The following is a 23,917-nucleotide window of genomic DNA, read 5'->3' as shown; positions in this document are numbered from 1 at the left end:
CTGAGCATTTTGTTACTTTTCTCCTATAAAAACAATAACGTAATGTCCGAATTAAGACAGCCAACTGAAGGCAAGACAATGAAGCAGTCCTATGCAAAGGACCCTGTTATGCATATGGGGATTAGTATTACATGTTCCCTGTTCAATGACAGATAATTTTTGGGTATAACTCTGCCAACGAGGACCTGCCCATGAAAAGTGCAAGTAGCAAAAAAAGCATAGCATGATCTAAACAAAGCCTTAAAAATCTCACATTTCACAGTACAATGGGACACAAGACGGCATAGTATTTTAGCTTTAATATCTGAATAAGTCACCCTGTTTAGTCATACATACAAACATACATACATACATACAGTCAGCAATATAAAGGCAATGGTAATACTGCTGTGACCCTCTTTATTTGCATGCAATTTTTTGGAAACATTGAAAAGTTTTCAATCCTTCACCAGGGCGGGATCGCTGTCGTCATCATCCCCCACATCGTCATCCCCCTCAGACGAGCTCAGGCCCTCAAAGATGGCGCACTCCGGGCTCTGGGCCATCATGCCGCTGCGGCTTGACGAGGGGCTGGAGGAGAGAGGGTACCGGCTGCTGCTGCCGGGGCTCCCGATGGTCAGGTTGCGGAAGAGGATGCTGGGGACGTCCATCGCCCCGTTGTTCAGGTTCGGGATGGAGAGCGTGCGCTTCATGCGCAAGGTGAGCGGTGGGAGGTAGCCACACGGGAGTAGGTAATTGGACAGGTTGAACAGGTCTAGGAATACCTTGTAGCGGTCACTGAAAAAAAAATTATGTATATATATATATCACAAACACATACTACAGGTATCAATTCAAGAATGGTATTTATGCCATACAACTACATAATTTGTTATTTACTTTTAATTTAGATGTGCATTCCAAAATATAAACATATGTACTTCATGTCTTGCAACTTAGAAGAATCCACTTGAGAAACGTTTGTGTTGGACACTAATATCAGCTGAGCAAAACAGAGAGATTGTATGAAGGTACAAAATACAACATGCTTTTGGGTTCAACATGCCTGCATCTTGTATTGATGTGCAACGGAATGTGTGCTGACAACTGGTGACAACATTTTCATAAGCATGATGCAGAAATTACATGCTGAATTAACAGAAAAGTGGATATATGCTGAATTTCTCTACAATGTATATGTACATTCTTTCTATTGTAGTCGATAATGATGTCATGAAGTGCATGAGTCTCCTTTTAATATCCAGCAACGATGGCACCAAAATTTTAAAGATTTGTAGTGTCCAATTTTCCTCAACTTTCACTGATGCATTCTACTAATTGCTGCTTTCACTAAATCCACATCAGTATTTGGGCTTGGGTTTCCTTTAAGTTATCATCTTTATTTATAGTTCAGCAATATGTGTTGAGAAATCAACTCACGTCTGATATTAGAATATTGTTGCAGGACTTCCATAAAGGATAAATGTCTGTAAAATGACTTGCTCTGATTCTAGCATTTTCTTGCCATAGTTTGGTTGTGTGTTGTTTGTTGCGTGTTATTTGTCTGTATTTGTGTGTATGTGTGTGTGGTTAGCTGGAGGGGTCAAAGGTGAGTTTTTGTACCTGACAGTGGAGCGGAGGTAGTGGTACCCCGAAGAGCCTCCAGTCCCCGGCTTGGTGCCAATCATTCTCTGAACCATCATGACATGGTTATCTGGAAGGGGCGACACAAAGTATGTATGTTTGAACGTACATGGGGGGAGGGGGTGGGGGAGGGTCCATGGAGCAATCAAGGTAATATCTGTGAGTCACGTACATATGAAAGCTAGTGAACAGAATTCCCAAGTCAGGGAAGATTTTTTTTTTCTCAGAATATGAAATTTTAGACAGCCCTTCCTTGCACAATCATGGAAACTTGCGAGCTCTACCATCAAAATGACTGACATTCACAAAAAACAGGAAGTTGAGAATTATGGAAGGACATTATAATGAAATTACCTTAAATGCAAAATAAAAATTACAAATAAAAGGAGAAACAGAATATGTTTATCAGTATGCTCTGACTGCAAGAGCACAAAAGCTACTTATACATGTAACATTATTTCATGGTTACAACATCCTGTTTATCAGTATGCTCTGACTGCAAGAGCACAAAAGCTACTTATACATGTAACATTATTTCATGGTTACAACATCCTGTTTCTATTACAAATGCAAACACCTCTGATTTCCCAGTTCCTAACACCTTTCTGAAACATGCACACAAACATACACACACAAAAATAATATAAATCATAAAAGGCAAATAAATAGACCACAGAGCATCATATCAGTATGAAAATATTGCTGAGGTTTGTTTGGGTTTTTTTTCATCAAACTATACAACACTTAGTGTACCTCACAGCACACTGTCTGCACAAAATGAACCCTAAGATATTTGCTGGCCAACCATACGAACATTTTCAGTCAGAAAATAAGCAAATCAAAACAAAAAGATATAAAAGAACTAATCTCTCACAGGGGAAATGAACATATGGCATCATGAGAAAAACAACTTTAAAGCACATAAACAGATACAAACACATACTGCAACCACAGTTGTTGTGAATGTGAACAAAATGACTTTTCATCACTCATTTTTGAATGGCTTTTAGTAAATCTGGTCCAGGAGTAAGAGTGGTGATATTAACATGCAGTGTCAGTGCTACATTAAAACGTAAAGAGGAAAAGAGATTCTTGTCATGCAGCATACATGCCACTGCTAACTCATAGAATCTTTGCAAAGGGTTTAAATTACAGAACATTCATATCAGAGGAACACATGGCTGCCATGACTTAAATTGCAACTCTAAAACATCATTTGTTTCGTGTCAACCATACAACATTAATCCCTCATAAATGTTATGATTGTTGTAATTTGCCATATGGTAACATATTGGGAGGTAGGGCTCAGAGACTTATGGGAAAATAATCACATTTAGCATTCAGAACAGAATGTTTGCACTGCATACACGACATGTTGAAATATGGGGAGATTTTCTGCTAGAACTTCATTTACAGTTATGTATAGTGTTTAAGTAAAATACTATTCATATCAATTTCATCATAGCTCTTAATCTCATACACAATCTTGTGTGCAATCTTAAGTATAGTTCAAACAAGTGCAGATGTAAAACATCAACACTTCAACATAAAACACAAAAATATCTCTTTCATATCCATTTCCATGGCTATTCACTCGGGACATTTATACCGACTGAAATATGTATGGATAAGGGGTTACGCCATCCATGCTTCAGCGATTATGTGACACCAGGAATGTCAACTGTAGTAATTTGCACCATTCGCATTGTGACAACGCAACTGAGGGAAGACAAGAGTAGCTGCCGTCATTGCTGCATCAGAAACTGGAATAGTAATCTGAAAACAATCATTTTCAGAGCAATCATATGCTGCAATTTTCTTTTTGCAAATTTCTGAGGCAACAAATACTTGCAAAATCAAAAACTCTCCAAAACACTGCCTTTTGTAGACAACACAAATGCATGCACAATGTACCCCCAAGTTTCAAATGGCTATTTTTGCTTCACAAAAGGGGATACTTTTTTATGCCACAACTCACATCTCCACTTGGTCAGCAAAGAGTCAACATCCATGAGCCTCATCAGAAACTGGTACGGCTGGTGGAAGCGCACCTCATCGCGGTAGTGGGAGATGACCAGCGCCCCCTGGAGAGCCTTGTGGGACAACCGCACTTCACCTGGAGATGGGAGCAGAAGGTAGACATTGGAAGTAGAAACAGTACTGCCCGTCATCCTAAGACTGATTCAATTACATGCCATGATCAAGAGCATAAGCTAGAATTAAAATGATGAAAAAAATAGAATCCCTTGATGAAAAGAGATTATCATAATTCTGCAGAGTACACGATACATCCAAACACAACGAGACACAACAAGGTACTAGTAATATGACTTCTGACACAGTGCAAACTACTGTAAAAGTGGAAATTTTTGCGGTGTTGAAATTTTCGCGCATTTCACGCAACCTGGAACTAGCGCGAAAATAAAAGCACACAATTTTTTTCTTGCCATATGTTAAAGTAGTTGATGTCTTGATTCCACAGAATTAAAAACACATGAAACTCTTCTTACCCCGCCGAGCGCGAAAAATTAGTCGCGTGAAAATATCCACTTTTACAGTAAGCTTTGACCTTTATTTTGTACATCTCTGCTTCCGCACTATTTATGAGCTTTTTAGGACCATGAACGAATGTGTTGAGAAGCTACATGTAGTTTGACTCTAGATCTTGTTTTTTTTCCTGCATCTTACAAGCAAATTAGAATCAGGTTTCTGTAATCATATTTTCTAACACCATATTTACTTTAATGTGGTCCAGAGGTACTCCTGAATTGAGTTTTGCTCAAGACTGGTTGCACATATGTTGTCTAAATAGCTGAAATCTCTACACCACATTTTGAGGTAATAGACAAACAGCTTAATGCTACATTCACACAAGCTGCAGGCTCTTTTAGAGACATGTGTGGTGCATGGACATAAGAATACACTTGTGCCAGTATGTGTATTGAGAGAGTTTTACATGTCTGTGACTGAGAGGCCATAGAATTGAAGGCAGGCTACTACACATAGAATGTTGTTTGCTATCTTGTTGTCTCCACAGAGACTCTTGTTGACATCACAGCAGCCCTTAGCTCTACACACAATTATGAAACATGCTCAATAGATGTGATCACAATGCAATAATTAATAAAATACATTTCACAAACTTAAGTACAAATATGACATGTGTTTTGCCATCTGAATCCCACTAAGGAGAGATGATGAGGAACAAATATCTAGTGTAGACATGAAATATATTTCCACATTGAATTTTTTGCAAATTTCATGTACCAATGAAGTATTGCATAAATTATAAAAAATACTTCTGGATAAACTACACTTTGCACAGAAGTACCTTCCTCTACGAAATTATAAATGAGGGAAATTTATCAACATTGGCAAAGTGAAAAAAAAAAAAAAGTAAACTGCACAAAAGTCTACACTGTAACTATAGCTGCCATTCACCTCTGGCCAGAAGAGTCTTGTACTTGTCGATGTCTGTGATGGTGTCAAAGGTTTCTTTGGTGGTCTTGCGCTCATTCAGGATCTGCTCCCGCTCTCTCTCGGTTTCTGCTGCCTGCACACATAAGGGGAGGGAGGAAGGATGAAACAATAGTATACACATCAATCAAATGCAATCTCCCATGAAAAAGCCCATTAGATTTTGATAGGCACATGTAATGATCCCTCTATCCATACCAGCAAAACATGAAGTTAAACATAAAAATTTAGTTGCTCTCAAGTACTCAATTGTAATAACCACTTTGTTTTCGTCCATACCAGCACAAGAAGAAGATTGAGATTGTCACTTGAGAATGAAAATCAAAAAGTTGGTACTAAACTACATGTATAAAGACTATAAATCAAACAACATTCTGTTGCTGTGCTGCAGCATTTGGTACCATTATTCCTCTACATTTTCTACCATTAGCAGAAATATGGGTGAAAGCAGAGATGGTGTGATTACCACGCAACTACTTCCTGACATATTTTTAAGTCTTACCTCGGCTCTCATCAGGAAATCATTGAGGTATGTCTGCACCTGGTAGGTGTACTTCTCCCAGAAATTAAACCCATCTTCCTCCAGACCTGGCGAGCGCTCGAGCCATCTCTGTGTGGGGCAAATGAAGACCACGGTCAACGTACATGGAAATAGGGATGAGATGTCAGTCGCTGAAACATTTAAAAGCTCTGCTCAATCCCAGCTTATTTCTTTTAAAGAAAAAAAATCTTTGACACCGATTGACAAATTGCCCTTCAATAAAGCAACTTGATGCAAGAATTTAATTAAATTGAAGATGTTGTCTCTTGTATAATTGTTTTGTACTTTTTTATTCATTCAAGTGGAATGTTTATCAATAAATGAAATGGAAATAACAAGAAAAAAAAACAAGCATTTATAAAAGAGCATGAAGTAGAGTGACCTACTTTACGCCATCTCGCAAGTATAGGGATGGCGGATACATCAGTCTGTTATTCAAGGATTCCAATCATTTGTCCAGAGTTTGTCTGTGAGGATCCTCTGTCTTTTTCATTTCCTTTTCTTTTTCTTTTTCTTTTTCTCTTTTTGTCTTGTGAAGCTGGAAAGCAAACTTCCTGTTTTGGCATACATAGCTTTTTGTGTACTTCTATTTGCCTGTTTACCGAGTACAGGGGTGAGCAAAGTTGCAAAAGTTAGCTGCTACTTTCTGGCTTCTCATTTTGAGCTGATACACTATTGCTCCCTCAGGGTCAAAAAATTGCATTAAGAGGCAGCCATTTGTTTGAAAAGGCAGCAAGGGGAGGTGACCTGATAAAAATATGTGAATGGGAGGTACAAGTTTTTATGACTACCATATGTATTCTTCAGTGACCTTCTGCTACTCGCAAATAGCTGTCCACGACTATGGGCACAAAAGCATTGTGTTACATGCATACTTGTACACAGGGCAAATTGACGCAGATTTGGTATGGTTGTCATCAGAGCACTCACCTCAATCAATTCCAGCAGAGTTGGATCTTCTTCTGATTTGTGGAGGATGGTTTGCAGTTCTTCAGGATAAACGCTTGAGTAATTCCTCTTTTGGTAGCTGACTCTCCATTCCTGGAAAAAAAAAAAAAACGGCTAATCAGACCAGCAGAAACGTTCCTAACCTTGCAAACATCATCATAGTGTTTTGAAAACTAAAAGGCCTATTTTTGGAGGAAAATCAGTATTTTTACCTTTCATTCCATGAACAAGTGCAGTAATACAATTTGAGAATACATTTTCCATGAATCCTTCACGTCTTCTGCCCCCCCCCCCCCCGCAAAAAAAGAAGAAGAAAAAAGTACAAAATACTGTTTAAAAAAAAAAGGAAAAAAAAAGTAACAGTTGCCATCTTTAATACCATAATACTATCACATATTTCATGACTTTGGTCGATACAGTACCTCCACCACTACAACCCCATCATTCAAAGTGAATTTGACAAAATGTGAGAAAAACAGTTTGTTTGGTGGTTTTTTTTTCCCTAATTCTTCTATATTGTGTCCTCTTATTCGAGCTTCCCAAGTCGTTCATCAGTGATAAATATGACTTACTGGCTTGATTCCCAGTTTGTTCTCCAGGAGGCGAAACTGAAAGCTCTGGAAGCCCGAGGCAGGGGAGAGGTAGTCCCTGAATTCTGAGAAGGAGAGGGGGGTCATCGTCTCCAGGACGTAGATCTGGTCAACCAGGAGCTACCAGGGTCCAACGAACAGAAATAAAAAGAAAGGATTTTGAGATAATATGCAGTATTTTTCATATACCACTAGTAATCGCCATGAACCTTTGACCTTTCCGTGCGACAAGCTGTGTCTACTTGGTATTACTAGTTTGGCCAAGGTGATCTATGATGGTGTCTACCTAGAAACACAGCTGACAGTTTCCACATTGTGGTGTTGTTGCCTTTACTTGGCAGGTATGTGCAGAATATAACACTTCTTGATTACTTCAATTTAATCATTGTTATCATCATCAACATTATCATGATTATTGCTGCTGTTATAGCTGTTCTCGTTGTTGTTGGAAGTAGAAGTAGTTAGTAGCAGCAGTAGCAGCAGAAGCAGTAGAATCATTATCATCAAGGTACCTCATAAATTACTCCAATCTAATCAGAAGCTAAACTTGACATGTAGATGATAATATATGAGAAGAAAAATAGATTTTACTAAATTTTCCACTAAGCTGACATTGACTGGTAGTTAATCCTGCTAGCCATAAAAAAAAGGACAAACTGTAATGAAAATGCTGTACCCGCTTCAAATCCCATACCTTTAGGATCTGAACGATCCGTTCCATTCTGTTCATCATGACAAGTTGGTTCTTCTCATCGAGAGGAATCTCACTCAGTATCTCCCTGATGGAGTCAACTTCAAACAGGATCTGCTTGAACCATAGCTCGTATGCTGTGGATGACAGAAACCCACTTCATTTTAATATGTATGTAAATTCAGTGCTTCATACAGAAACCCACTTTATTTTAATATGTATATATGTAAATTCAGTGATTCATACAGACAATTGATATGAAAAGCAATACAAAATGTCAGTCTTCCTAGTAGCCACTATATATTCCTTTGCATTATACAGAAAGACATTTTTCTAAAGAAGCTCATTCAGCGTAGCTTTGAAAGACTCATGTGGTAAACTCCTCATAATACATTGTATCTTACACGTACTGTACACAAACAACTATTATTCTGTGGTCACGAGGTAAAAGTTACATAAGACGGTCCAGTTCTCTTGCATAAAAGATCTGATATTCCCAACATCTGCTGATCAGCTTTCAGGTCTTGGGAATGTGGGTCTGGCAGTTGCTATCAAGTTACTTAATCTATACAAGGTATTGCCGGCAGCAAGTATAACTTTACCTTGATACAATCAATAGGATGTACCGTTGGTATTTCACATCAGAATAAAAGGAATGTTATCATTTCTCTACTGATGAACTAAAATCTAATAGGCCATATATTTCACCGATCACCTCCCTCAAAATATGGTGATGCTATGTGTCATTTAGAGATGGAATCTATTAAAGGGTAATACAAATAGGCAGGAGTGTACATGTATCAGTAAAGGACATCTGTATACCAGATAAACTAGGTGCTCCCCCCAGTTTCTACCTGATTTAGAACAACAGTTCCTGGCCACCCACTAAATGCATGTCAGACATTATGGCCTGAGTTCCTATTTCGTTACGAATCAGTCATTTCGTCGACAAAATGTTAACATTTCGTTGACGAAATGGTCAGCAGAAATGAATGATTTCATAACGAAATAGTCCATGCAACACTCTTGGCGACTGCACCACCTTTGTGAATTTGGGCCTAAATCTCTGGTACCAGGCAGTAAAGCATACAGATCAATATATTGGGTTAAGAGGTAAATGAGTGTCTGTGACCCTGTCCATATGGTCAAATCATATAATGTCACTGTTGAGTAACAGCTCCAGCTCTTGCACAAGATCAAATTTCCCCATAAAATGTTGGGTAACAGCCGCAGGAGTAACATAACACTACCTTGCCATTACATGTCCCGTCCTGAATGTTATGCAACTTCTCTCAGATTTGTGTTATTCACCAGTCTTGTGACTATCATACGGGTTGCCAGTAAATTCCTAAAATGTTGTTACAGGTAACACACGTAAGTATTCCAAGCTCCTCCTAAGATTTCTGGAAACGCACTAAAACTGCATGACATACAACCTTCTGGTGGTGGCATAATACTCCCTATCTCATGTAACTATGAAACTCAAATAGCTGCGGCACAATGTAATTTCCATAACAATGTGTCATCAATGCTGCGCCCATGCGCAGCAAGAGCTTTATTTGATCATACACAAAAAACATGGAAGCACTATGTCTATCTCCAACCAACCATAGTTTAATAGATTTTCTCAGCAATTGTACTGTTTGAAAAAGGAATATGAAGTTATAAGCTCTAAAGTTGCATATCTATTATGAAGTGACAATGTTTGAGTCATGGTGACAAGGTAAAAATTAGATGTGATTACTGCCTATAAATGCTCTGCCTGCGCCTACTGTCATAGTAACTCCCCATTACTGGAAATGAAAGAGAACACTAAAAGTGTGATTCCATTTGACCTCTTAGTGTCTATTTATTTATTCATTTATTTATTTATTTCAATATTCTTTTAGCAGGGTAGCCCTTTCAGTTGGTTAACTGTTCTACCAAGGGGCCCTGCTCACATTATGTACAGATAAAAATGTCATGAACATCAAAGCAAAGTACAAACAATGAAATAACTTATACTACAAATCAACCACTACACCAAAACAAATATACAAACAAACTCAAACATTAATACAATTACAGCTTAATAACAGCTTGATAGGGCAATCAGAAAAGTATTGCCACTTCATCTACCCCCCCTAATAATTGTTGTCATACAATATCATCAAATTTCGGACTTCATTTTTATCATTTCTTCATACAAAAAAAAAATCTTAATGAACTCAGTGATATATAACACAATATAACATAAACACACAAATCTCTCTCATATGTACATACACTGTATTCTATATGCATGCTTTCATAACCTATCAATCATGCTGAGTACCCTGCATAATTTTTTGAAAACAGGCAATGACTGCGCATTTCGAATAAAATTTGGCAAATTATTCCACATATTTGAAGCTTGATAATAAGAGTTCTTAAAATAATCTGTTTTGGGGGCATTTATAAATAAGGGACAATTAAGGGCATATCGTGTATAAAATGGTGTGTGTCTTACGGCAATTAAATGTCTGAGATAACGTGGGCTCATCGTATGCAAGTCTGATACTGAACTCGTTGATGTATTGATTGCCATTGTAATTTGGAGAGCATTTGCTTATGTGGCGTTAGTACAAAAGTATACTGGCTTTCAGAACAATTCTTGTATACCGATTTTGTAGTTTTTGGAGTTTATCCAGATGACAATGTGCACTTCTACCCCAAACAACAATACAATAATCTATTTGTGGCAATATCAAACTTTTATATAACAAATGCATTATACTTTCGAGCAAATAATGCTTAATTCTACGAATATATCCAATTATCCGAGAAATCTTACTAAATACTTAACATTGCATGCTTATCCCATCTGAGATTACTATCAATAATCACACCTAAATAAAATGAATCAACATGTTCAATACTACAACCTTTATACACAATATGCAACTTGTTCTTCTTTATCCTCCCTTTCGATCCAATTAACATAACTTTCGTTTTTTTAATATTCATAACAAGGCAATTCATCTCCAACCATTGACCGATTAAATTCATTTTATCTTGCAAAAGTTGATTTAGTTCTTGTACATTTTTCGAACGAACAAACACTGCAGTATCATCTGCATACAAACAGATTTTTGAATCATTTCCTAAATCAACTGTACAAATGTCATTTACAAATAGCGTGAAAAATAATGGACCTAACAGGGAGCCTTGAGGTATCCCAATAGAAACTTTTCTAAACACAGACTGGGCACCATTAATACAAACACACTGTTCTCTATTTCGGAAATAATCAACACACCTCTCTAATTCTTTACCAACAATACCATACCTACTCAATTTTTCAAACAATATAGTATAATTCACTGTATCAAAAGCACGTTTTAAATCCAGAAATATCGCCCCAATAGCATAACTTTGATCAATACACCTTAACATATATTCATTCAAATCAAGCGGAACTGTACCCGTTGAATGCAGTGGACGAAATCCCGATTGACAATCGCTTAACAAATCAAAATCATTCAAATAGCAATATAATTGACCATGAACTAATTTTTCCAATGTTTTCATTACGACTGACACCACAGATATAGGTCAGTAATTTTCTGGTTTTGTCTTTTCACCTGATTTATGTACTGGTGTGACTCTCATCTGCTTCCACTCAGCGGGTATTATACCTGTTTCAATGGATGCATTAAACAAATGAGTAAGAGGCTGTGTGACAAATGGGATGCCCTCTTTTAACAGCCGAGGGTGAATGTCGTCTAATCCAGGTGCCTTGTGAATAGACACATTATCTAGGGCTTTGGCCACTTCTGCCTCTGTTATTTGAGCAAACATAAACTTGCTGTCAGTGAACTTAGGGGGGTTATTAGAGCCTGTATTTGACTTCGGTATCTCATTGACTGTAGTGAAGTGCTCATTAAAAGCATTGGCAACGTCACCTGCATTCGATAATTTGGTACCATTGACATTCAGGTCAACCTGTCTAGTCTTTGAACTAGTCGTGAATGACTGCAACGCTTTCCACTTCTTTCAAGAATCGTGGCTGCAAGAGTGAAATTCATCAAAATAATATTGTCGCTTTAACTTCTTATTCATGTTATTAAGTGAATTACGGACCCTCTTATATTTTTCCCAATACATTGTATTACCAGTGTCATCAAATTTTCTTTTCAGAAAATCTCTTTCTCTAGACAATTCAACATTTATAAGTATTATTTATCAAAGGCGAATCTTTATTCTGTTTTCTCATTGATATTTTGGGGGCATGCTTGTCACATAACTTCAAAAATGATTCCTTAAAAATTGTCCATAATTGATTTACGTCACGTTGCTGATAATATGCGGACCATGACAGCTCATTGCCGTCGGAACGAAATTGTTCTCTGTCAAACTTTTTAAACGAACGAAATATGCAACTCTGAGAAATATCATGAGGTACTTTGATTTTCAAATTTACATGAACGAATGATCACTCAGCCCCATTGAAATAACTCCTGAGTTTACATTGCTCTTCCCATTTGGTACAAGAATAAGGTCAATGCATGTGCGACTACGATCAGTAATTCTCATGGGCTTGTCAACAATCTGTTGCAACTGAAGGTACGTACATAGATTATGAATCTTGTCTGACATTGGGTTTTGACTTAACATATTGACGTTAAAATCACCAAGTATTACAACATTTCCGGTAGTATCTAACACCGTTTCTATGCGTGATTCTAGCTCATCGAAAAACTGTGCTGTACTATTTGGCGGTCGATATACCACTCCGACATACCATGGCTGGGATTGTTTTATATTAATCTGTAACCACAGGGGCTCTAGTTGCTCACATTCTAAATCACATCGTCTTGAATACAACAAATTTGAATTTATATAACAGATCACTCCACCTCCCCAGAGGTTTCTGTCTTTTCTTTCCAAATCATAACCATTCACGTGCAATTCATCATCAGATATTGTGTCATCTAACCAACTTTCTGAAATGGTTAGCACGTTAATTGGGTTTTGTAATAAAAAATATCTTATATGATCCATCTTATTTCTTAAACTTCTTACATTCAAATGGCCAATCTTGAGGCCCGTGCCTTTTAGTTCACTGATGACAGGACTATTATCCATCTCAATCGGCAGACTATTCTACCTTCATGCAATTATTGCTTGAAATTGGTTCAAATTCATATTCTTGGTGAGCAGCATCAACAAAAGGAAGTTCCTTAAATGTGCACGCATTACAAATCCAATCCTGATCACTCTGATATACGTCGAGTGGAACACTGCACTTTAAATGGCACCATTGTTTACATTTTACACAGAGTATAGCATTCTGATTACTTTTTACAGGTAAGTTGCATGCAAGACATGGATACTTAACGTGTGTGATATATCTAGGTTTGGAATTAAATTGAATACTCTGAGAAACCGACATTATGAAAAAAACATACCTATCTCTGTATCACAAACTGCATAAATCCATTCAGAGACGGTCAAGATCACGTGTGTTTGCGATGTTTATTACTTTATTCTGCGTAGTGAGAGCACGAATTCTTCCGTCGTTGGACCAGGCTTTCGACACCGAGTCATGTTTGAGAGTTTTCCGCATGAGTTCTTGTCGTCGGGGTGTGAGGTCCTCGTGTATGTAGATCTTCGTTCTTTTCAGCTTCGATCGCGCTGCATACACTTTCTGCTTCATGTTGTGTCTTGCAAATTTCACGATGATGGGTCGTGGATGTTCAGATAGTTTCCTTGGAGTGACACGATGACTTCTGTCGAGATCGCCTTCAGTGACTGTTACGTCGAGCTGTAGTTTCGTGTTGATGAAGTCTACGACGACCTTATCGGTTATCTCACCACTCTCCTCCTTGATTCCATGCAGTCGCAAGGAGTTGCGTCTCGAGTATTGCTCGTGTTCCTCTTCGACGTCTCTGCTTTTTTGCAGCTCTTCTTCAAGACGCTTGATCTTGGATTGCAGAGCCTCCATTTCCTCTCCTTTTGATTCAAGGTCATGGTTTATGGCTTCGTAGACGTTCTGTGATACGCGTTCCATGATGGCGTCCGTGATCAGCTCCACCAACTTGTTGATGAAGGACTCTGCAGAGATCATCTCTTTTATTTGTCCCTGTAGTTGAATGGAGTTGGACGGGTCAAGGTGAATGGCGGGTCTCCGATGAGCATTGTCCTTGCTTTCGGTTGGTTGAGCAGCTGAAGTGTTACCCTGCTCTGACTCTGTACAAGGTACCTCTCCAACGGCCTCTTCCCCTTAGCTAGCCATCGGGGAGTTGCCTTCAGCTACATCGATGGTTGTCAGTTTTTCGTCACCTTTTTTGTCACCCAGTAGATTCCTCCTAGATCTCGTCATCACTTCCAAAGTTTCAAAGTTTGAAAGTTTGGAAGTGTTGCAGGTGAGTGCTAAGATCACCTCATTCATTTAGAAGTAGCTTTAATACGGCCAGTGTATGGACCCAACTGCTAGCGATGAATGTTTTACATTATAAGAGCCAAGGAGAATTGGTCTCCTAAAGAATTTGAGTTCTGTGAAGTATGGAAACACTCATATCCTATGTAGGGCCAACTCTCTGTTGTAAAATCTACTGCCCACAATAGTTGGTAATTCACTTGAGATCAGTTTGAAGATTTTCTTGTCTGTTTCACATTATTCTTTGTTTGGTTGGTTGTTTTTTTTTTATTTATTTTTTTTTTTTTGCTTTCATCTTTATATTCTTTATATTTGGCTAGCCATCTTTGGCTTATTAACAACTAGTAAACTAATATTTGTAATCATGTGCTATCACTTAGAACCATAGACATTTAAATGAACCTCAAAATTTCCAAATTGCTCTCTTAGGGTGTGTTCAAACACTCAAAAGCGAACCAAAGCAAACTGTATCATGCTGTGCCAGATTTTGGAGCGTTCAAGCGTTCAGTGGCCAAAGCACCTCTGGAGTTATTTTTAGAGGGGTCATGCATTTTGTAGTAAGAGGGTCATTCACCTGGCCTGCTTAAACTAATTACAGCTGCACCTAACAAAGAGGATGAACTCTTGCATTCTTCACATGCAAACTTTTGGTACGCTTTTGGTACCCTTTTGGAGCATGTTGGGAAGTGGTCCACTTTTGGCTCAGTTCAGTTCGGTACGGTACACTTTAGGAGCATTCAAGCACTCCTCTTGACGCGAGTTCGGTATATTTCTGTTCGCTTTAGGAGAGTGCTCGAACACACCCTTTCTCCGTGCCTGTGTTCCCTGTGTGCTGCTCATGATTAGTGTTTTGTGACATCATTCCAGCAGCCTGGAGATATATTTTTGTAGCAGACCACAGCTTTATCATTATTACAATTGGCTGCAAAAGAATTTTATCCTTTCAAATAGCAACTTAGTAAAAGATGTGTGAAGATGAAGGAGAGATTTGTGAGACGAGTTTGATAATAAGATTAAAATTCATTTGTCCTTCATTTCATTCTAACTGCGTATGTAAGCTGACATAAACTGGAATATGAAGTGGTGTGGCAATGCAGGCTGAAACAATTTGTTTCAGATGTCTTTGTGATATATTTCATGGTAAATTGCACAGTACGTGTACGGAAGATACTCTTCAAAATCTGCCACTTCTTACTTTAGTAATTTGTACATTCAAAGTTGTACACATTAAAAAAAAATAAATAAATAAGCAAACAAAAACACTGATGTTGTCTGGCCCCAACATTGCAGCAAGAAAACCAAAACACACAAAAATCCCATCCTCGGAAAAGGGTCTCACGGGAAAACAAGGATGGGCAACAGAGGGGAAAAAAGGGAGAACAATAATATCGTACCTTGGTGGGTGATGATGAAGAGGTGTTCATCGTGGACAGGCTTGGAGACGGTGGCACTCTGGAGCTCCACACAAGAGAGGAGTTTGTCCAGCTGGAGGTAGCTTCCATAGGTCAGTTGCCTCTGTTCCTGGTTCTTTGGGACCCTGGGCAAATAATTATTTTTATCATTATTATTCATAGTTTATTGAAGTGGTGATTTCCAGCAATGAAAATGCTAAATTGCTCTCAATTGTACATAAAAACACCACAACAGGCATCTTTTTAACTCCCTCCTAAACACTCCAATCATTGAGCTGTCACACTCCCACAACTGCCAACATCTCCCCCTAAGACAAACCCCGGCTGGTTCCAAGGAGCAGAATTGGGGTTTGTGCTTTACATGCATCTTAAAGGACAAGTCCACCTTCATATACATAAGGATTGAGAGAATGCAGCAATATTAGTAGAACACATCAGTGAAAGTTTGAGGAAAATTGGACAATCCGTTCAAAAGTTACAAATATTTTAAGTATCTGCGCAGTCACTGCTGGAAGAGAAGACTACTACAGTGTATGATGTCACATGCGTACAACTACATGTATGTAAGGAAAATAAAAAGAGAATTTCACAAAACTTTACTTTTTGAATAAAGTGCACATTTTTACGACTTGCTACTGACGTATGTTAAGGATAATATTATTCCCCCTGCCTTCTGAAAGAGGGAAGTCGAGTGTTCTTTCGTTATGCAAGAAAAATGGAAATATGTTGAAATTTCTTTATTCTTTCTTTATATCATTGTACTCATGTGACATCACAAGATATAGTAGTCTTTTCATCCAGCCGTGACTGAGCAGAAACTTCAAAAATTCATAACTTTTTAACGGATTGTCCGATTTTGCTCAAACTCTCACTGATGTGTTCTACTAATATTGCTGCTTTCACTCAACCCACATGTCTATGAAGGTGAACTTGTCCTTTAATTGGCCAAAAATACTTTACAAATCACAAAGGCTTCTATATATTTTTGTCAGGAAATACAGAGATACATGTATTCAGCAAGACTCAGCTGAACAGAAAAATTTGTCAGCAACAGCATTGGCTCTGCAAACCATGAAATACACTAAGGCTTGCATACATACATTGCATTAAAGAACTAGAAATGTCGCTACGGCGACTGATGCCTCCGCCATAATGCATGATTCTCCCAATAGGTGTATAGTACAATGTCTTCACAATGTGTGATGACAGTTTCACATAACTGGCAAAATATCGAAATAACAGGTTTATCAGAAATATCTTGAATGTTCACTTTCCACGAACTGGGTTTGCTATAATTGTCTATTAAAGAGTGCAGGTACACATATTTGGGGAATTGGAAATTTTTACTTGACTTCTGACCGACCTTATTATAAGTTTATGCTTTGAGTATAATTGTCAAAATATGAAGAAAGAGTGTAATTACCAGTACAAAATATATATATTTTTTTCATTTAAACCTAACCTTTGACCTTTGACCTTCTGGCTGGAAATTTCCAAGAGAATCTCCATTAAGTAATACATGTACATATATTAAATTTTAAAACTAATAATGCAATCATTGCATATACTAGTACAGGCGTATATGAGGGAAATAGTAACATTTTGAGAAGTTGACCTTGACCTTTGACCCCTGACTATTGACCCATGACCCCTAAATTCCCTAGATAATCCCTGCCAGTCAGTACATGCATATGTACCAAGTTCAATGAAGATACATTGAACCATTTGTGAGAAAAGTGATATTGCAACATTTTCACCTAACCTTTGACCTTTTGACCTTTGACCTTATGATATGAAACTCTCTCTGGAGAATCTTTATGCAGTAGTACATGTCTACACTAAGTTTCAAGAAAATAACTGCAGGCATTGCATAGATATGGGGGAAATAGCAACATTTTTAGCATTTGACCTTGACCTTTTGACCTTTGACCTCTTGTCAATGTCACTAAAATCTACTCAACTAATTGTCCCATCATACATCATCCTTGGACCAAGTTTGGTGAAAGCTGCTTCATCCAGTTTTGAGTTATCACGTAAAGGGCAATTCCATGAGAAATGTTCACTTTGGTGAAAAAATGAAGTTTTGAGTTTCACGTAAGTTCTCAAATATTCTAAGAAAGTAACATACATATTTTCATTTTTCAGTAGTCGCATCTTTGTTACTACAAAATTTTGTATTTTTCTCAGTCAGTGAAAATATTGTATGAAGCGTTGCAATGACGCAAAAATTTGGCTATTTTTAAAGAGTTTAGTGTTCCTGTCTCTAAAGAAGGCTGGATATGTCCTAGAGGCCTTGTTCAGCTTTTAAACCATAGTCCAGTGTATATATCAACAGAAAATCACAACCAACTTCCTTAGCATTCATCAGTTTATGACCCATTGATCCTCAAAGTTGTGTGATTTCTATAACATTTGTAGCGTCATGTCCGTTACGTTTTTTACTATAAGTCTTCATAGCCAAGAGGAAATTAGTGTAAAGTTGCTGCAAATTCATTTTCTATGTTAGGATTGAATCCCCTTACATGTGTGAAAACCACTTTTCTATACCACTTCTCGTTTTCCTGTAAATGGCGTAACGGACATGACACTTTACGTAACGGACGTGACACCTCATATTAGACAAGTGGCAGAAATAACACTGTGGCCCAGTGAAACAGGGTGGTGATTAGTTTTAATTGCTTGAGGATAGTAGGACATTTCTATACTTGAGTAAATGATTAAGTCTGCACATCACTCAATAAAACAAAAACAAGCAGACTTTGCTTTCTGCCACTGGAAGACTGTTGATTTTAGATGATCTTGCTACCCTGTTACACCGGTTTGATCCATTCCCACCTCTTGTAATCCTGACTGATAAACAGCAGCTGTCATTCCGAGGAGTATTTAGACAATGGAGTTTTCACTGTTGGCCTTCCCTTCAATACTTAAAATGAGCACTTTCTACATATAAGTTCATTGTAGACCACATTTAACACATATCCACCATGGAGTCAACACAACAGCCAGGAACTCCTGCACAAATGGATCCTCGTGCATCCAATGAACATGATCACTGATGATACAACAACAAAGAATCCAAATGTCACCAGCATCACTGTCTTCAATGATGGTGTTGCCTCATAATTTAAAAAAAAAAGGTTTGTGCTGCATCCATACATGTACCTCTCTCATCTCTATGACTCTATAAATCCACGCCTTCAGTGGCACATTAATGAGATATCACTTGCCAAAAGGGCTGAGAATGGAATTGTTTGCTTTATTAAGCGTGTTGACAGTACATGTAGCTCTATCAGAGAAAGTCAGTCTGAATGCTGGCTATCCATTTCATCAATACAACTAAACTAGATGTACCTCTATGCCAAGGGATATACTGGTACATCATGACAGCACACAGCATCATACAAAAAGCACAATTTTGAGATGCTATGAGAAGATGTTTATCCACTGAAAGGTACACTGTATAATCATTTACAACCAGTTGGTAGGGAAAGCATCCAGTATTTCAAAAAGTCCTACTCACAAGCTGGTGAGAATTATGTAATCAGTACACCACTCTGGCAAGCCTTAAGAAGTGCCTAAGCAAGCAATAAGTTGAACAATTTGTATGAGTTGAAATTGCCGGGAAGAAAACAAGATATACACATTGTACTTTGTTGCCCAGGTGACCACTCTACAAGGAAATGGATTATATGTTGTGAAAATTCTCAGAAAAAAAAGGGCTTGATCATTCACTTCTAGCCAAGAAAAGAAAGCATTTGTTGACAATGATAAAGTACTGGTACTAGCAGTGGAAGTTTTTACAATAGTCTATCCAAGATTGGATAACAGAGGATGATTCTACTCCAAAGATGACATCAATGCCAAATGAAAGAACTTTGCAGAAATGAAATTTACATACCTTATTTATTTCAGATGATAACACTAATCTGATAATGGTACCAAACAGTTTTGTGGTCCTGTTTCATTGCATAAAAGTTGATGCAATCCTGAGTGCATTTTAATGATGTTGTATTCAAACTATCTATTTCATACAGATTTGGTTCGTTCTGTTTTCTATGCCTATCCGCAGATATGGAGACATGGTTTTCTGTGTTGTACATGTATGCCATTGTGGTACTCTGGGCATTGTACTCCATGTGCTTTAGAGTACATTCTGTAGCTGTTAGATCACTGAAACCTGCAGTAAAAGGACTTTTTGATGTTTTGTTCAAGAGCATAATGTAGTTAGCAGTGTGCAGTTATTTTAATCTTTTTATTTTGAAACAAAGAAGTGAAAATATGGTTCACCTTACAAGGGTGTCATGTCCGTTACGCTAGTGTATAATACTAAGTATCAAATATTAGGCCACTAAGAAAAAAATAACCATAGTATAAGATAGTAATATGTCCTATTTTGTTATGGTGGGTGGTAGTAACTGGAAATTTGTCACTAATTGTAGCTAGCTGGTGCAGGAGCGAATTTGTTTTATATTTCTTTGTTTTGTAAATATATACAAAGACTAACCCCCCTAAAATGATATAAATACAAGAAATATTACATGATTGCAGTTATGATGTGTGTCCCTATGTTCTAACCTTACTATGCCAACAACTGAATATCTGCTATACCTTGTAATAAAAAAATTCTCTTAGCTTACAAAAAGTGGACAAAACTGTCATGTCCGTTACACTCGAAGTGTCATGTCCGTTACGCAATATTTTAAACTAATAAAAAAGAATGAACAGTAAAACTACTCTAAATTAGGACTTTATGAGTAAAGCATGACCTAAAGGTTTAATCAAGACCAAAACCAGCTGCATCTTATCCAAAAATTCACAGGAATTTTCATAATGGTAAGTAGATCAAAATGCCTTGTCCATTTAGTGTCATGTCCGTTACGCTCGCTAAAAATGCAATTTCTCAACAACCACTTGATAGATTTCCATGAAATTTTCTGTGTACATTACATATACTTAAATGTGTCTGATAAACTCAATTAGAATCTTTTGAAGACTCCCAATTTCACTGTGTAATGGTTTGAATCACAAAAAAGTGGTCTGAATGTCATGTCCGTTACGCTGGAATTGACCTAAACAGATAAATTTTAGGATTTGACCTTGATCTTTGACCTTTGACCTCTGTCCGATTTCACTGAAAAACTAATCAAGTAATTGTCCCATCATACATCATCCTCCAACAAAGTTTGGTGAAATTTGCTCCATACAGTCTTGAGTTATCGCATAAAAGGATAAATTTCATGATTTGACCTTGACCTTTGACCTTGACCTTTAGCCGATTTCACCTAAAATCTAATCAAATCATTGCCCCATCATACTTCATACTTGGACCAAGTTTGGTAAAATTCCAGTAAATATTACTCAAGTTATCGCGTAAACGAAAGCGGACGGACGTACGTACGGACGTACGGACGTACGGACGGACGGACGGACAACCCGAAAACATAATGCCTCCGGCACCACTACGTGGCGGAGGCATAAAAAGAAAACAGATACACACATACAATGTACAATTTAATATTACATTCTGAAGGTTAAAAAAACAACAACAAAACATACATTCAGAGATGTCAACCTTGTTATTCTGAGGGCTGTATTTTCACCTTTTCTGCTAGAGACATGTGTAGTACAAGTTGTACATTGCAATAAAATTTGAGAAAACAGTATTTTTCAAAGACCCGCAATATTTTGTCCAATAAAAAACAATACTAGACACTGCAAAAAGTAATAGCTGGCCTCCCTGCATGTTGGTAAAACACTGGGGAAATTGCCCATATCAAGCATCATCCCTACAATGTATGTGGAAAAATTCTCATTCAAAAACCATTTTTAAGGGAAATCACACCAAATATTCTACAATCACACTTGTTGGCACTACTGTAGATGGCAGCTTTGTAATCGGGATCACATACCCCGCTTGACTCGGCATGTGAGCAAAATAATTTAAAGTGAGCAAATTGTTTCTGCCCCTTAATAACAATTATGATAACAATGATGACAATGCTACTTCTGAAGTCACACATGACAAAGAACATCACAACTATAATGATAATACTGATGACGAAGGATACAGAAAAAAAAAAATATTTTGAGTGATAAAGACAAATAAGTACTGATAGTATCCATACAACATCACTGCTTCAAATTCAAAATTACTACTGTTTGTAAAAGCAGTAGAAGTAGTTTAAATGTCATTATCATTTACATCCTGGTATGCAAGTAGAAAATATAAGATAAAAATGAAAATACCATGTGCAGAATGCTCATATTTTGTTGATTCATCAGTACAAGGAAACAATGAAGGTCGCTTTGCCACATAGGCAAAAGAAAAGTTGAGATCGTGCAAGCAGTTGAACAGTATACATGTACAATTGTAGGCATGACCTTTGTGGTGTAAAAAATGAAAGATACACATTGAAAAAAAATAGAAAAACCTTGGCAGAATATTTGGAGCTGCAAAGACATTGAATAAACCATACAAATGCAAAGCATTCATGGGTTTATGTGCCTAGTATTGTATTTGTTCATCCACATGAGCCTACACAAATACGTACATTGTAATTGTGATAGCCAGAGTAAACACTGGATATCAGGTAAGCTTGCACGATTAATAGCCCTCCATAGCTCAAAGTTTCTCGGGCTTTCACACCACCACATTAAAAAGATAAAAACTGTGAAACCATTTAAAACTCACCAACCATGACTTGCATGCTATTGCCAGTGTCTTTTGACTATTCAAAGAGTTGAAACAAAAGTAAATATTATTTGAACCTTTAACCCGTTGAGGACGGACTGATTTTGCTACAGCACGCATTTCCCATAGATGCTTGCCCGAGTATACTTGGGACTCGTCCTCAACCGGGTTAAAGGACAAGTTGACCTTTCATATATTACATGTGGATTGAGTGAATGCAGCAATATTAGTACAGTGTAGAACACATCAGTGAAAGTTTGAGGAAAATCAGACAATCTGTTCAAAAGTTATGAATTTTTTAGTTTCTGCTCAGTCGCTACTGAGAAGAAAACTACAGCTAATGATGTCACTATGCGTACAATGATATAAGGGGAAAACAAGAACATTTCACGAAATTTCATTTTTTGAAAAGGTACACATTCCCCGACTTGACCCTGACATATGTTAACAAAGGGTACAAAATACTATTCCCTGCCTTCTGACAGGCAAATGCTCTTCTATTCTGCAAGAAAAGTGGAAATATGTTGAATTTTTAAATCTTTTTATATCATCCTATTACAAGCTGTAGCAGTCTTCTCATCCAGTGACAACGGCACTAAAACACCCTTTCAAGAATTCATAATTTTAGAACAGGTTGTACGATTTTCTTCATATTTTCACTGATGTGTTCTATTAATATTACTTCATTCTCTCAACTCACATCCACATGTATATGAAGTCAAACTTGTCCTTTAAAGATGGATGCACAATGCAATGAAATATATACACCATTTGTACCTACGTGTACATTAGAAAGTGAATGATAATTTCATGGACAAAAATCCAAAATTGAAGTTCTTTGTATGGAAGAAAATTTGAAAGTTAAGCTTACCTATCACTGCCAGCAAAAGGGCAAGACATCTTGGAAGTGTGTCCAAGGGTTTGGAGATTTGAGAGCAGCTGCACACTTGGTTGTCTCCAGGGAGAAATTGTGCCTTGACTCTTTGGCAGTCTTTTATCTTCGTAGTCCAGGGCCCTTGGTCTGAAACATCACCCACAACCTACATGTACCTGCACACAAAAAAAGTAACATTCCTTCCTTGATATATATATATGAGTCTACAAGTACAGAAATTCTAGACAGTAAAGCAGATTGTACAATGTAAGAATCTGGGACTTTGTGAAGCATGTGATCATACAGGTACATTGTGAAAGCACTCGACTCCACAGGGGCATGGGGGAGGGGGTGCATTGGGCCAACGGATGCAAACAAACAATAAGACATTGACTTGGGACCCTAATACTGTTGCACGGTGAGAAAAAATAATTTTTGCAGAGGCTGATAAACTCTGTTTTCAAAAAAATTCCAGTAAATTCTTTATCCCATGAACAAAATAATGTACACCAAATTTGATAAACACCCTATGGGAACAGAGAGCACAATCCACTCACACAGACAGGGGTACATGTATGATACATCATGGGACTTTAATAGACAGTCATCATCTTACATGTTTAACCCTTTATATTCTGTGCAGGTACAGTTGGAATGGTACATTTTGAAT

At 37.5% G+C, this 23,917-nt stretch overlaps 1 protein-coding gene across 1 annotated transcript; it reads right to left on the bottom strand.

Moving 5' to 3' along the window:
• Positions 1 to 401: 401 nt before the first annotated feature.
• Positions 402 to 23,360, bottom strand: LOC139743376 (tryptophan 2,3-dioxygenase-like). Its single transcript, XM_071653860.1, has 10 exons — positions 23,245 to 23,360; positions 15,665 to 15,807; positions 7,874 to 8,007; positions 7,162 to 7,299; positions 6,572 to 6,682; positions 5,603 to 5,710; positions 5,065 to 5,176; positions 3,602 to 3,739; positions 1,603 to 1,693; positions 402 to 777 (listed from the first exon to the last, which is right to left on the bottom strand). The coding sequence occupies exons 1-10, from the start codon at positions 23,271 to 23,273 to the stop codon at positions 438 to 440; spliced, it is 1,344 nt and encodes a 447-aa protein (XP_071509961.1). The 5' UTR covers positions 23,274 to 23,360; the 3' UTR covers positions 402 to 437.
• Positions 23,361 to 23,917: the final 557 nt, after the last annotated feature.

The sequence above is a fragment of the Diadema antillarum genome, unplaced genomic scaffold (assembly GCF_040938485.1).
Source record: "Diadema antillarum isolate AM-2024a unplaced genomic scaffold, OU_Dant_1.0 seq00001076_RagTag, whole genome shotgun sequence".
Taxonomy (NCBI): Eukaryota; Metazoa; Echinodermata; class Echinoidea; order Diadematoida; family Diadematidae; genus Diadema; species Diadema antillarum.
This window is presented reverse-complemented; position numbering and strand designations above follow the sequence as displayed.